A 14,276-nucleotide genomic window follows, 5' to 3' on the forward strand; every position below is an offset into this window, starting at 1 on the left:
ACTTCTCCCGTTATCTCCATATATTGTATAGGAAACTCCTCTTTCAACCCAAATCATCCATTAATGATTTCTAGTCAAGATGGAACATATCGAAAAGTTCGACCTTAGCAAAGCTCTTCCCGCTATCTCGCACCCCTATGAGGTCTCAGGAGAAGAACGCATCAAGAAACTTGAGGGATACCTCAAGGACGAGAGCATCAAGTCGCAATGGTCCAATATTCAGTTTGTGATTAATATGTATAAAACTGAGAAGCTTAGGTTTCTCCTTGGACCACCCAATGGGAGATCTATATATGTGTGCGACGGTCAGGTCTATCATTCCTTACCCGATCTCGAGGAATTATGGATCGACCAGTGTGGTTTGAGGTAAGGTCTTCTTGTAGAACAATTAGCTTTATCCCTAACTCCTAAGCTTTTCAGGGGGTGAGCCGGCAGATGATACAGCAAAGCCTCGAGCATGACAAGGTATACTTCCCTATCCTCGAAAAGGTCTTTCGAAAAAGATTCAACGACTAATCTCGTCATAGAAAGAACGGCAACAGATGAAACTCTGGAGTTCTTGCGTACAAACAGAACCTGGTGCGATGCATAAGGTATATTTTATCCCAGGTCAATGCTTCCGAAATTGACCGCGGGACGCGTTCAACCAGTTCTACGCACGACTCAGACTGTCACCCCGCGTCACAGACTGTGATTCTGAGGATCTCCCATATATCATTGTGGAAATCTCCAATGATACCGGAAGCAATATACAGACCGTTTTCACTTCAGATTTGGCCACAACTCAATTATAATGCCGATACATATCATGCCATGCAGGAATATGATGACATTTTGACCGCTGCGGGGGTAGTAGTACGTCCTAGCATTCTTATCCAGCTTATGATCCTCGATAGTGATGGGTATAAAATGACCGATTGGTTTGTTGAGCGGGCGACCGTTGTCGATGATTCGACCGGTTCTTTCGGCTCGGAGCGGCTTTCGGAGACAGAGATCAGAAAACAGCTTTATATGTTCGGTTAATACCAAAGTTGGTATTGGTGAGGTTTCAAAAACAAATTACAGAAGTTGGGTGAACTGCTCCCTGTGCCGTATAATGTATTGGATTGGAATTGGATTTTGCGTCCAAGTTGCGATTGGGTCACTAGAAAAAATGGGAATTACATAAAGGAAATAGTAAGAAGTGAGTGAGCTTTGTAATTAGCTACGCCTTGCAGTTTCCCGGAAAAAATGCGTTTTGGCACACCACCAGGAAATATGCCATAGACAATATGATTTCTTAGGTTACAATTGGTGAATTATGATTGTTTTTGAATTAATTACATTTTCTGTTTCTTTGTAGAGGCGTACGTTGTATGTTATTGGTATTGTTTAGATGCATTATCCATTCTAATTGACGTGTATGTTGTTTGCTCTATATGAATACATGCATATATGTACACAATGACCACATGATAAGAGCCATTGGAGTGAACTTCTATTCAGAAGTATTTAGACTGAGCTCTACCTAATTTCAGATTACCCTTACAAGTGACATAAGAGCAAAGCTACATTGAGCCATTATACTCGTTACGAAATTGAGACTACTAATATTTATTGATAACCTTGATCTTGAATTCATACATGCCATTCAAGGCCAATACATCTGGTTTCTGTATAATATTCCTACAATGGCTACCTAGAAGTTGATAGAATATCCCAAATTCCATTTGAATGTGGAAGGTTTGATAGCTGCAGCCTTATGGGTCCGATAAGCCCGAGCTTAATCGAACCTCACCCTTCGGCTGGAAATTTGATTCTTCACTCGAGAGCGTCGATTGTCAACGTTGAGCATCACTTCGAAGACTATCAGAGACAACATGTTTCAAGAAGTAGACGAATCGTCTCGTCGCGAAAAGTGCTTCACAACCATCACTCAGCTGCCGGCGTTCATCAACCCAAAGCAGGTCCCAAGCAAGAGATCGCCCTTTTCAACGATTCAAAATCATGCATTTGTACACTCAGTAGGTGGTCTATGGCTTTTTTGAGAGATTAAGGGTCATTTGACTGATTGTTGGTCATAGGTCGAGGTTATCCTGCCAAAGGAGTTCTACTCACAGATCAAGCCGTCGCTCGAGACCAAACTGGAAAAACCTCGATATGCACGAGTCTTCATGACTCCTTCGGCTCTGCTTGAGCATGAATTCTTCAACACATACATCAAGTCAGGTATTTATGTCTCCGCCAGACCAGTATAAAGGCTTTTCCACATTTGAGTGGCCATCATTTGCACAAGCATCAGACAGCTTTTGTGCCCAGAGAGACCATTTCATCAAAGACGGCACTCTGACTTGGGACATAGGGAATATTTTGATGATCTCCGAAGGACGCTCGGGATCCGATAATGTCTTCACACTCAAAGACGGTTCGTTTCCCCGAAGCTGCGGCTGGAAGAGTCTCCGTTGCAGGACCGAAAGTTGACTCGAATGGAAATAGGCGTACTTCGAATTGAACTAGGAAAGGAGATATATGAGCGAACAGGTCTCACTGGCAAGCCTTTCCGCAGCGGCGGCAGAAAACATGCAAAAGAAAGATTCTGTATGTACAATCAGAGCAAATGGGCTGGTCGAATATTTACTAATAATGTCGTCAGTGGTAGAATTGAACTTACGGCTGCCCTCGATGCTGCATGGCAAGAAGGGCTTCGAAAGAATTGTATGGGCATTCACCAATGTTCTGACTCAATCAATGGCCTGGCTCTTCCACGACCTGGAAAGCAACCCTGGTCCGGGTGAAGGTGATCATGTCTCCGAAGCCAAAAAAGGAAATAGTAGCAAGAATATACTAAAAGTTGGAGCAGGAAACAAGCCGATCGACAAGGTTCAACCACAGTTGATAACCTGCGAGCCACAGGAAATTGCCCACGAGCAAATAATCACTCCGCCCTTTTACGAAAACGGGAAAGTACTCGAGAATATGTCGGAAGATGATCTGCAGGAATATTGTGGCTCCCTATCCGAATGGATTGCCATGGTTCAGATGGCTTCTCCGCGGTTGTCTGGGGAAGATGACGTCGATCCGTACCTTAGTCGGTATGCGGCTCCAGACGCAGAGGAAGGCCAGGCCTCTGATTTGATGAGCTTAAAATGGCATGGTTTGATATCCTCCCGTTGGACTATGCAGCTGTTCCTCAATATGTTGTGAGTCACGAATATCATTTACAAAAAAAGGCTGGTCAAGAGCTAACATTGTCTAATGGAAAGGCAAAACACCAAGGCCAGCTGGTTTGCACTTGCCGTCGCTACTCTAGGTAAAGAAGCCGTGGAAGGAAGGGACGGATTCATGGTTATGGTTCTTCCTAGTGGACAGTCTAGTGCACAGTCTAGTGAATCTAGCCAGACGTCTCAGGTGAAGGACGAAGGAACCGTGGGAACTGACCGGGTGACTTTCTGTTGGGAGTTGATGGGAGCATCAGTGACCGAGCCCTGACCTAACCCTTGCCCTTTGCAAACACTTGAACTTCCCCATGGGGCATAGGGCTCCAACCACCCATTATCTTGCCCTGAAGAGAGCACATGAGCACATCGCTACATCGCTACACTCCCACGATCCTCTTCTGCCATCCCCCCTCTTTTTTTCTTCTTTCCTCTCCCTCCTTCCCATTTCCCATGCTCATTGCATTTTCATTCTCATCCCACCACCATTCATTCACTACAAGATACAATTAGCTGTTTCATAGCCTGTGCTCTTCGAGTCTTCCACTCGCTCAGCAATCAACACACTTCATCCGTCTTTTGTGTGTTTCTGCACCTTCTTTGACTCGACAGCTCTATCACCTGTACTCTCATTCACATTCACATTCACATTTTATTCTATCATTCGTTATGGAGCCTATTATGGATCCTACCCAATCATTTTTCGACGCATTTGTCGATGTGCCTTGCGATCAAGACTCGCAAAAGCCTAATTCGAGCCCCGTCGGTGTGCCTTCTAATGAAGGCCGTATCCTGGGCCTCGAAGAATGGAAAATTCCCGAGACAGGTTTCCCCAATGACCTTTGGGAACTCGCTCGTGCTAATGGTACGTACATCTCCTTATTTACGAAAGTCGAACTGAACTGACTTGTGTTCCTAGGATATCACTTCGAGGGAGAGGACAACACGTCCGGCTCGACTTTCGAAGATGCCTTTGTCCCACTCGGTGAGGACCCTGTCCTTGGCCCAGCGACTCTGGATCACCTGGAGCTTCACGGTGGCTTGTGTAATCCCATCGTCGTTGATGATGATGTGCCCAAACTGAGCACTTCCGCCAAACTGAGCACTTCCGCCAAACTGAGCACTTCCGCCAAACTGAGCACTTCCGCCAAACTGAGCACTTCCACCAAACTGAGCACTTCCACCAAGCAGCCTAGCATAGTCTATCCGCTGGATACCCTCTTGTCTCTCGAAAACGCCGACCTGGGTCCTCCCCTTGCATTCATCCGACCTGCTTGCGCCACTTATGCTCCAGTCACTCAACATACTCAAGCCATCATTGATCCGGCTGTTAAAGTTGCTCCTGTCACCGCTGCTCCTGTTACTACCGCTCCTATCACTGCTGCCCATGTCGCTCGAGTCGCTGCAGTCACGCAATTCGCTGCTAAATTCACCCAGCGCGCTTCGGTCATCAGTGATCCCACTGTTCAAGTCACTCCTGCCACTGATGCCCCGGTTATCCAAGCGACCCATTCAGTCAGCGACATCGCCAATATTGCTCCAGCTCCTCCTGCCACCCCCAGCTCAGCAACTGAAACGGTCAAGGTCTTTGATTGGTCACAAGGCAAACCGGGCCCTAATCCTAAGCAGTCACCCAATAAGGCAGCCAAGCGGGTCCCTAAGAGGAAGCAAGATGACGAGCTACACAAGAAACAGAAGAAGACAAAAGTGCAAAGCACCCCACGCAAGGCGAAGGGAAAAACAATCTTGGCCTCAGTCACGCCATCTCAGAAAATTGCGTCTGCCCCGATGACACCAATGACTCAGTTCTCTGCCCCGATGACCCCTGTTTCTACCTTGATGACGCCAGTGGCAGCAGCCCATCCCAGTCAACAGAACCAGCTTGAAATCCATGAGCGTCTTCAAAATGAAGAGAAATATCTTCGTGTTGAATGGGATCAACTTCAGCAACAGCAAGCTCACCTCGAACGTCAGCCACCCGGGGATCAACAGCAGCTCCTGATCTACCAACAGCAGCGTCGGCTCCATCAACAGCAGTTTCAGCTGTGTCTGGACAAGGTCATGAAGCACAAAGCGCAAGTCCGTGAATACCGGTCTCAGCGACAGCATCAAATGCAGCAGACCCATCCATTCCCAACCGCAGCGGGTCCACAGGTTCAGCAGGCCACCCCCCACATGCAGGGAATTTATCATACCCCTCCCAATACCAATGAGCGCATGCAGTCTGCGATGCAGCAGACCCAGCAATACCAAGCTACAGCAACTCAGCAGGTTCAGCCCACCCATCAAATGCAGGGGGTTTATCCCACCCCTCCCAATGAGCGCGTGCGATCTTTGATGCAACAAACCCAACAACGCCAAGCTACAGAGGCCCAGCAGGTCCAGCAGCCCGCCTACCATATGCAAGCAGTCCATCACACCCCTTCCAAGGAGCGCATGGCGTCTGTGATCCGACTATCCCAGAAACTTCAAGATTCAGTGGCTCAGCAGCAGCAGCCCACCTTGTACCAAACTCCTTTTAAGGCGCGCGTGCAGTCTGCCATGCGGCAAACCCAGCAACTCCATGCCTCAGCGGCCCAGCAGGTTCGGCGACCCACCCAACAAATGCAGGGACCTTATTACACCCCTACCCAGGAGCACATGCAGTCTGTTTCTTCCCTTTCTGCCGCTTCGCCTAAGAAGAGAACATTCGAGTTTGCGGAGAACATCGTGCCTACCAATTTTGTGGCCAACCCAAACAACCATGCCCGGTGGACTGTTAGCCCCAATGGCGACCGTACCTACCTGAATGGACCCCAGGCGAAGAAGGCACGAGTTTCTACTAAGTAGAATTGCGCGGAGATGGTGCTCTTCTAGCACATGCGTGAACATTTGCGAGCGATTCAAGGAAAGAACGGAGGGTGTTGAGAAGGAGGTGTTTGCCCATGAGAAGGGCGGTGATCAAGGTGCCGCAGTAGGTACACATGGATTGTAGCCTACATGAATACGATTTTTTCATTTAGCAATTCCATTGTAAATTCAATTAATTGAGAGGCTGAATGTCGAGCGTCTGCTGTTGCTTATTTGAAAACTACAGTTTCACAATGGGACTACATTTGACAGCTAATAACCAACAGGCTGCAGTGCTTAGTGTATTTCCCAAGCCCAAAAGAAAAAAAAACCATATGTAAGACGAATGGTTGTATCAGCGTGCCAAGTCGCGTGTGATGATAAAACGCGACGCCTCGATCTGCATTTGAAGAACAGAAACAAGGGCCTTGTTTGAAACATTGTATGCTAGGTATGCTAGCCCGTCAAGTCATTCACTATGTCTCGTAAGATGGGCCGATTCCCAACCACCTTCGTGCCGTTGAACAACTTTGCACCTGTCTTGGAAGGCTTTCGTAGACCGGGCGCTGCTTGTCGGGAGCCCAATGGGCTCAGTGGTTCACGGGAAGAACGCGAAGGAGGCAATTTGTTCTTGCCATTACCTTTGCCCTTGGTAGAGCGAGGAGTCAAAGCCGCACCCGGAGACATGAGCTGCGATTGTGTGGTACAAGAGGGGAAGAAATGCTTCTCTATCGCTCCGCTGGGCAAGTTATAAACCCAATTTTTGCTTTCCATCAGGCGCACATATTTGCAGAGGAGCTCGTTGCCATCACGGAGAGTGGATCTGCTGCCGACAACGAGGAGCTTGGTCTGGGCGCGGGTGAAGGCGACGTTGACACGGCGCCAGTCGCGCAGTAGCTCGCCGACGTTGTTTTCGGCGTTACTGCGGACGCAGCTCAAAATGATGACCGCTTTGTCGCGGCCTTGGAACTTGTCTGTGGTGTGCATTTCCAGATCTGGGCCGTAGCGTCGCAGGCTCTGGCGAATGAGCGAGAGTTGACTGCGGTAGAAAGTGATCACACCAATGTCGCGCGCGGGAATACCACAGGCAATGAATGACTCCACAAGTTGCGAGCAAAGGAAGACCTCCATGTGATTCACGACACGGTTTCCCTGTGCTATCTCGAGGGCTGCGGGGCCGATGGGATCGGTGTTGACCAGGCGGGTCTTCGCAGATGGCGTCAGTAAGTCTCGGAGCCAACACGGGCTACTGGGGACACCCGGGCATATTTCTCGGGTTGACTGTGACAGAGCATGACTCAAGTCCTCGACATGGAATTTCTCTAGTGCGTTGATGTCGGGTATATCCAAAGATCGGGCTGCTACCTGCGGCGTGCCGCATTTGAGACGGCCCGAGTAAATCAGAGTGTTTGAAAGTAACATGATTTCCTCACACATGCGGTACTGATGCTCTAGGTTGACAACCGAACCTGGTTGTGCATCCGATAGTAGTTTGAAGAGACTGATATCAAGTCCTCCTTCCTGGGCCGCTTTATTCTGCACAAGCGGCGGCAATTGATAGTGATCACCCACCAGGATGAAAGTCCTTGCCATACGAATCGGGCCGAGGCAGACTGGGAGCGTGATCTGCGATGCTTCGTCGACAATACAATAGTCAAAAATGCGTTGGTTGAAAATGTTATGGTTGATTCCGAGACAAGTAGTGGCAACGACCTGCGGCTTTTCGTATGAATCCTTAAGTTCTTCAATGGTTGATTTTTGGACTGCGGCAAGATCGGCAAATTTCTGAACATCTGGATGAATTTTGGCGGTTGCACCTATACGCAGTACACGGATGTTGTCGTCTCGAATCTTCAGCAGAATGTTGTCGACGGCAGTGTGGGTGTAAGACGTAAGAAGAACACTCTTGCCTTGAGAAACAAGGGCCCTAATGATATGAGCAATGGTCGTGGTCTTGCCAGTCCCAGGCATTCCAAGGACAAGAGCATAGTCTTTGGCGCTCATCACTTTGTCAATGGCTTGTCTTTGGTCTACGTTGAGATTGCCAGGATCGGAGATCGAGTATGAAGACGACATCGTCTTGAAGGCAGGCGCCTGCCCCTGAACAATGAGCTGTCGAAGCTGCCTCGCTTGGAACAAGTCTTTATCCATCATACAGATGAGATTATTTCGAACAATGGCCATGCCGTTGCTAAACTCATCTTTGTCGATCCGGTAAACGAGCTGCTCGTCTGGGCTCTGCAGGGCAGCAGGCTCTTCTGTCCCAATCTCCATGATTCCCCTGAAAGACTGATTTGTGACTTCATCGAAGCCAGTCGTCTTTGATCGTGCATTGTGAAGTTTCCGGTCCACGCCAACCTTGATGTGTGACGAACTAGTATGCAGCACGTATCCATTGGTGAGAGCAAAATGGCCCTTCTCATCCGAAATGACAATTGGTTCACCGACAGATATTTGGGATTCAGCAAAGGAGAAACCAGGAGACGCTTGTCTTTTAACGAACGTATAATGGTAGCGATTGATCCTTGTCCCAGTCTTCTCCTCATACGCAGAATGCGGGTCGATAACGACATCCCCGAAGCATCGACCCAGGGCTTCTCGCTCGCTACTCAGCAATGTCCAAAGTTCTCGCCGGAACTTCACGATATTACCTTCTTCTTTGGTGAGAAGTTCATCCCATTTGCGAAAGAAGTCCCGATCACCGTTGTCCAGGTGACCAACAACTGCATCGAAATCCTCGCCAAGTGCACTGGTCTCGCCATCGCCATCCTCGGAGAGCTTGTGATAGATGAGACAAGGAGTCTTGGCATAGCATCGAATACATTGACGAGCTTTTTTCAGCATCGGTGGAAGCTGCTGCCTCTCACGAATATAGCCAGAGAGGTGATTGCGCACCTGGATCATCTGGAGCAGTTCGTGTCGAACCGCACGGATGCTGAGTGTTTTCGTTAACTCGAGGTAGTAGAGAAGCCCAAATGTAACATCGATATCTGCGATAATTTTAGCAATTAGTCAATTAGTCGGAATAGGATCGGAGGCCTCATTACTTACCATAGCGATCCGACAGGAGGAGAGTGTAGAGAGCTGTTTGGGCCCTATGTGACTGGCTTGTATCCCTTCGCCCAGTCTTGAGTTCCAGCGGAACCACCAGGTTCTTCTCCATTTCATCTTCACGGCAAGTGACTTGTACCGTCGCATCGATATTGCCTTTGAGGCCATACATTGGGGACCAGATGTGCTCCTCTACCTCAAGCAGTTTATTGATACTCAAGTTCAGCTTAGAGTTATTGCGGTCTTCAACCATAGAATTGGCCTATTGATCTTGGTTAGCAAGGTTTCTTGGCCTCTTTCGCCCATCCAGCGGCCGTGAGACGTACCTGTGGCTTGAGATGCAGGAAAGCATCTGCCCAGTCTAGAACAGCAGGCATCCTGCTCATGAGATATTCAACAGCTTCTGGGATACTCATTTGAATCGAGTACAGCTCTTCGATGTGTCTGCCCAGGACGGTTTCGACCAATGTCTTCAATGACTTCATATCCCATTTGTTCGCTTTGAGAGCTTCTTGAAAAACTTCGTGGAAAAACACTCCAAAGGCTTGCGGTCGCTCGAGTGCGCCAATGACTTTGACTCGATCTTGAAGCACAGCTCGTCGCTGGCAGTCTACCGAGTCTGCTACGACCGTAGCTGAAATGAGATGGTCGGGGTGAAGAATGATCATGTGGTTCAAATTATCCACAATGCATTGGCCGGCTGCGTTGAAGTCCCCGACTAGGTGGATATACGAATCCTTGCTGCAGGGAGTGTCGAACCATGACTCTCGCAAGATAATAGACTTGCGGTCTCGGGTTTTCTCGTCTTCAACTAGCAAGCCCTGTACTCAAAGTCAGCGGACGGGACTATATCCTAGGCAAGGGCAATGTATCTGACCTGCTCTGGCTGAGTACGTCCTTTCGGAGTAACATATGTGCTCTTCGTGATCTCAACGACCCGGTAACGTTTGATAGCTTGGCGACCTTTGAGGTTCTATTTGTTTTGACTGTCTTAGCATATATCTAAAAATTAACTGACTAAGAGTGACGAACATGAGCGAGTCCACCTTCACCTGCTTGCTTCATAGTTTGCTCAATGGCTTCCAGATCAAAATCATCATCAAACTCATCATCCGATGATGCCACCTCAGGTTTGACAGGTATGGCGGTTGGGGGTTTGCTATGCATACTGCCATTCACCGGGGTATTCATTGTATCTGATCTCTGCAAAGATGGTCCAGCGGCCGTTGAATTCAATAGATTGACCGGAACGGGCTTTGTATCACATTTTGCAAGTATTTCCTGCAAGTTGTCAGGCAGATCATCGTATTCATATTCAAATTCATCGAATTCATCGATATCATCGCGTTTTGTTTCGTTAGTCGTAGTGCTATGGGGTATTGTCATGAGAGGCTTGCTGTTGAGCATTGAATCTTCAGGCTGCCATGAACGAGACTTTTCTGCGTCAAGGCCAGCCCATTCAGAAGACCCCAGAGACACAAACTCGGTAGATGCATGTGCCGGCTCAATGAAAGGATCCTCCGAGGCATTAACCAGGTCCAGAAGACCTTGATCAAGATCATCGTCTCCGAACTCGTCGGACGACTCTTGAAGACTGGGCAGTTTCCCAGTTCTCACCTTCCCAGGTGGTACAGCACATGGGGATTCAGTGGTTTCTTCGTCGGCCTCGTGAAGCCTCCAGTTCTTCGTGGGTGAAGACGATCGGCACCTCCGTGTATCCACATGTTGGCGTAGGGGTGACGATCCAGGTGGACCCGCATCGGCAGTGGCCATGTATATGCTTCTTTCAATTTTCTCCATAAGATAGTTGATCCTGGAGGACTTGGGTCTCTCAGATTCGACATTGCTGTTAGTTCGTTGAAATATGCCACGGCTGACATCTAGTCCATTGACTCGTCGCCGTTTTGTTCGAGAGGTGGGGAAATCGGTGGTGCAGCTAATCGCGCGTCTCAGCCCTGACGAGTCTCGACTTGTTCTGCTCGAACCTGGTGTCTGGGGTGAGGAGGAAAGAAGATTTGCGAACCGTGGCGGCGGAAGATCATCCGGGCCATCGACCATGTTTTTATCCATGTAGTTACTCCACAATTCAGCGGCCATATCATGCTGCGGTGTCTTGAATAGGACTTGTATTGAATTAAGATCAAAGGGTTCTTTTTGCACCTTTTTCTTAGTCCCTTTCGAGGGAGAGCCAGTAGGCGAAGAGCTGTGCCGGCGCTTCCTACGACGACCCGCTGGTGTCTGGGACGAGGTGTCTGGGTTCGAGCTGGCAGGCACATGCTGCCAGATGACTTGATCAACTGGCGTCATTTCCGGGACTTCGGCAGGATTAAACGAATCCTCAGCATTGCTGATCAAATCTGCCAGAGGTATCTTGTTTCCCGGAGTCTGAGGGCATTCTTTAATCGGCTTTGATTCTTGTAATTGGGGTTCCGGTGCTTGAGCTTCGAGAGGCGGAGAATATCCTTTATCAGAAGAAGTCTGCATCGGCTCCCTCACACTGTTAGAGCCCGGATCCTCATGTTGTTTGTTCCCATTGACTGATGTCGTCTCGTCTTTCGAGCTGGCGCCGTCGGGAACTACTTCGCCTTCCTGGAAGCGAAAAGCGCTCAACTTTGTTCGTGAGTTTGAAGATATGGGGTATGCATTGTTTGTTGCCATTGCTTCGATTCGGAAATATCCAATGACGCGCTCAAAATCGGTAAGGATACATTCCGTGTAGAAGCTGGAGGCTGAGTAGGACGGTGTCAGAAATGGGGATATTTTGGGGGTCTGAGATAAAACATACCAGTTAAAAGATGGTATTTACCGGTTCAGTTACTTCGAATGTTCTTGAGTCGTGCATATGGAAAGATGAAACGAATGGCGAGTCCAGCGCCCTGCAGCATGGGAGGGCCAGATGTGATAAGAACGCGTCGCGTGTGTAGTGACGACACCTATTTTCCAAGGCAGGAGCGTAGTTGTGCCTGAAATAACAGGTATAAAGGCGGACAAGAAAATTGCCCAAAGTAGACTAGCGCGATAACTGGACAGCTTCCCGGCCTTTTACGGCTTCAACATCAACCCGCCGAAGCCCCCCCCCTCCACTCTACCGCAAGAGGCAACATATCAATTGCGACCGTCCTTACCACCTGAATTTAGCAAGGATATTCTGTCCCTCGTGACTCTCACCAATCTCCTTGCACACCAGTGTTTCGGCATCAACCCTCCTTCATCCCATCTTCAAGATGAGTGCCCGACCATTGTCGCACATCCTCCGGGCGCGTTGCCTGCTTCGTCAGTCTCAAAAGACCCAGGCATTCTCAACTCGATCCAGTATCCGTGCCGCGGATCACGGTGATCACTATGATCCTCCCACCGGGTGGCTGTTCGGTGTCAAGCCCGGCCAGAAGTACGTGAAGGAAGGCTGGGAGAACATTTGGTACTACGGATTCATTGGAAGCATTTTGGTCGCTGGTGTTGCATACGTTTTCAAGCCTGATACTTCGTACGTATAACCTGTATCCCGACCTAGTGCCTTAATATTGGCGTTTATACTCGTCGCGCAACTGGAATACTGACAATTGCGATAGTATACAAACATGGGCTCTCGAAGAGGCTCGTCGGAGACTGGAAGCTGAGGGTATCCTCGAGGACCCTGATAAGGTCAAGGAATAAACGCCAAGTTGTACGTTGTACATAGAGATCAAAGAGGGACTATTTCGATTTATGTCTGTACTACTTGCGACGGCAGATATGATGTTCCGGTCTCGTTCTTAGACAGGTTTTTTCTGCATGCTCATCTATTTTCGTTCGTTCCTTGTTGTATCACTTTACACTTTTCGAAGTTTCTTTCCGTCATGTTGCTTATAGGTGCTCCGGTCGCAAAAGAAAAATGGTTATAATTCGCACTAAGCACATTATGAAAATGATTTAAGTTAAACTGTATGGAAGTGATATCTGATAGGCTATTTGCAGGATGTACTGGAGAAAGAGGGCCCCTGGCATTTGCCTCCTCGCTGTTCACAATAGGGCTCTCAAATTTCTGGATATAGATCAGTTCTCCGAAGCAATGGCATTTCACGCCGAATCTTCGCCACAAGATCGAGATCAATATCGGCGGTCGCGATTTGTGGTTCCTGATACTCATCCCCCAGGTTTGCCACCACCTCACCCCACGGGTTGATGATAATAGAATGACCATAGCTTCGTCTCTTCTCATTATGGGGGCCTGCCTGCGCAGCTGCAATCACATATGACTGGGTCTCAATAGCTCTTGCTCGTAGCAAGGGCTCCCAATGAGCCTTTCCTGTCGGAACAGTGAATGCCGATGGATATGTGATGATTTCAGCATTCTGCCGCCTCAATGCCAGGCTGATCTCTGGAAAACGCAACTAAATGATCCAGCATGAGTAAGAAGTTAATGTCCGATGTGATTCCAACGTCCATTACTTACATCAAAACAAATGCTCAGACCAACACGCCCTACAGGTGTATCAAATGGCCTAGGGAGTTGTTGTCCGGGCTGGACGCTCCTGATGGAAGGTTAGCGAATGATAAGTCAACTATTGGATCTGAAAAAAGGCTTACGCGCTCTCCTTGAGTACAGGTCCGTCTTTGATATCAACGTCAAAAAGATGGACCTTCTGGTACTTTTGGGAGATGATTCCCTTATCATCGATCCAAATCAATAAATTCTTGAGCCTGGTTTCAGAGGCTACTTCATGAATTCCAACATTGATGTGGATTTTCTGTTCCTCGGCATCTTTCTGTAAGGACGACACAAAGCTAGCTCTCTCTTCAGACTGGGCGAGGGAGTAGGATTGCTCTGCCGAGGATGCGATATAGTCTGATGCCTCTGGAAGAAACAGCACCTAACATATATGAGCTGTCTATCGGAAAGTTGGCTGTGGAATAGTATAATATCACCTTGGCACCTGCTGCAGCAGCCTTTCGAACCAACACCTTGCACTGAGCTAGGTTCGAAGTTATGTTGCTAGTCGAACATAGCTGCCCCACGGCCTAAATCAAAGCAAGTTGTTAACTAGGTGGCTCACGTCCGATGGATGGTCAGCACATACCGCTAAAACCATAGTGATAAAAGTTCAGAATCTGAAAGAGATCTAGAGTAGAATCCAAAACCAAGTTCTCTATGACAAAATACCTTTCCTGTAGCGATCAAATGGCATCTTTCGACCCCAAAGTGACGAGCCCGTATGCTGACTC

General features: G+C 48.4%; 6 protein-coding genes across 6 annotated transcripts; 4 read left to right on the forward strand and 2 right to left on the reverse strand.

Moving 5' to 3' along the window:
* Positions 1–342: 342 nt before the first annotated feature.
* LCP9604111_3622 (uncharacterized protein) lies at positions 343–1,023 on the forward strand (the record flags this gene model as incomplete). The annotated part of the gene is made up of 4 exons (XM_039071231.1): positions 343–366; positions 421–465; positions 528–593; positions 772–1,023. 4 exons carry the CDS (start codon positions 343–345, stop codon positions 1,021–1,023), a joined length of 387 nt encoding a protein of 128 aa, XP_038930285.1.
* An 836-nt stretch (positions 1,024–1,859) lies between these two features.
* Positions 1,860–3,468, forward strand: LCP9604111_3623 (ribonuclease P protein subunit p40; the record flags this gene model as incomplete). The annotated part of the gene is made up of 7 exons (XM_039071232.1): positions 1,860–2,003; positions 2,064–2,208; positions 2,342–2,404; positions 2,476–2,577; positions 2,633–2,776; positions 2,840–3,179; positions 3,243–3,468. 7 exons carry the CDS (start codon positions 1,860–1,862, stop codon positions 3,466–3,468), a joined length of 1,164 nt encoding a protein of 387 aa, XP_038930286.1.
* Positions 3,469–3,863: 395 nt separating this feature from the next.
* On the forward strand, positions 3,864–6,023 carry LCP9604111_3624 (uncharacterized protein; the record flags this gene model as incomplete). The annotated part of the gene is made up of 2 exons (XM_039071233.1): positions 3,864–4,059; positions 4,114–6,023. 2 exons carry the CDS (start codon positions 3,864–3,866, stop codon positions 6,021–6,023), a joined length of 2,106 nt encoding a protein of 701 aa, XP_038930287.1.
* A 456-nt stretch (positions 6,024–6,479) lies between these two features.
* LCP9604111_3625 (bifunctional ATP-dependent DNA helicase/ssDNA endodeoxyribonuclease DNA2) lies at positions 6,480–11,959 on the reverse strand (the record flags this gene model as incomplete). Its single annotated transcript, XM_039071234.1, has 6 exons — positions 6,480–9,013; positions 9,075–9,336; positions 9,401–9,895; positions 9,952–10,047; positions 10,107–11,803; positions 11,893–11,959. 6 exons carry the CDS (start codon positions 11,957–11,959, stop codon positions 6,480–6,482), a joined length of 5,151 nt encoding a protein of 1,716 aa, XP_038930288.1.
* A 339-nt stretch (positions 11,960–12,298) lies between these two features.
* LCP9604111_3626 (uncharacterized protein) lies at positions 12,299–12,728 on the forward strand (the record flags this gene model as incomplete). Its single annotated transcript, XM_039071235.1, has 2 exons — positions 12,299–12,558; positions 12,644–12,728. 2 exons carry the CDS (start codon positions 12,299–12,301, stop codon positions 12,726–12,728), a joined length of 345 nt encoding a protein of 114 aa, XP_038930289.1.
* Positions 12,729–13,087: 359 nt separating this feature from the next.
* On the reverse strand, positions 13,088–14,143 carry LCP9604111_3627 (carbon-nitrogen hydrolase family protein; the record flags this gene model as incomplete). The annotated part of the gene is made up of 5 exons (XM_039071236.1): positions 13,088–13,444; positions 13,507–13,585; positions 13,641–13,924; positions 13,980–14,072; positions 14,132–14,143. The coding sequence occupies 5 exons, from the start codon at positions 14,141–14,143 to the stop codon at positions 13,088–13,090; spliced, it is 825 nt and encodes a 274-aa protein (XP_038930290.1).
* Between the last annotated feature and the right edge of the window lie 133 nt (positions 14,144–14,276).

Source organism: Penicillium roqueforti (assembly GCF_015533775.1).
Source record: "Penicillium roqueforti strain LCP96 04111 chromosome Unknown scaffold_06, whole genome shotgun sequence".
Taxonomy (NCBI): domain Eukaryota; kingdom Fungi; phylum Ascomycota; class Eurotiomycetes; order Eurotiales; family Aspergillaceae; genus Penicillium; species Penicillium roqueforti.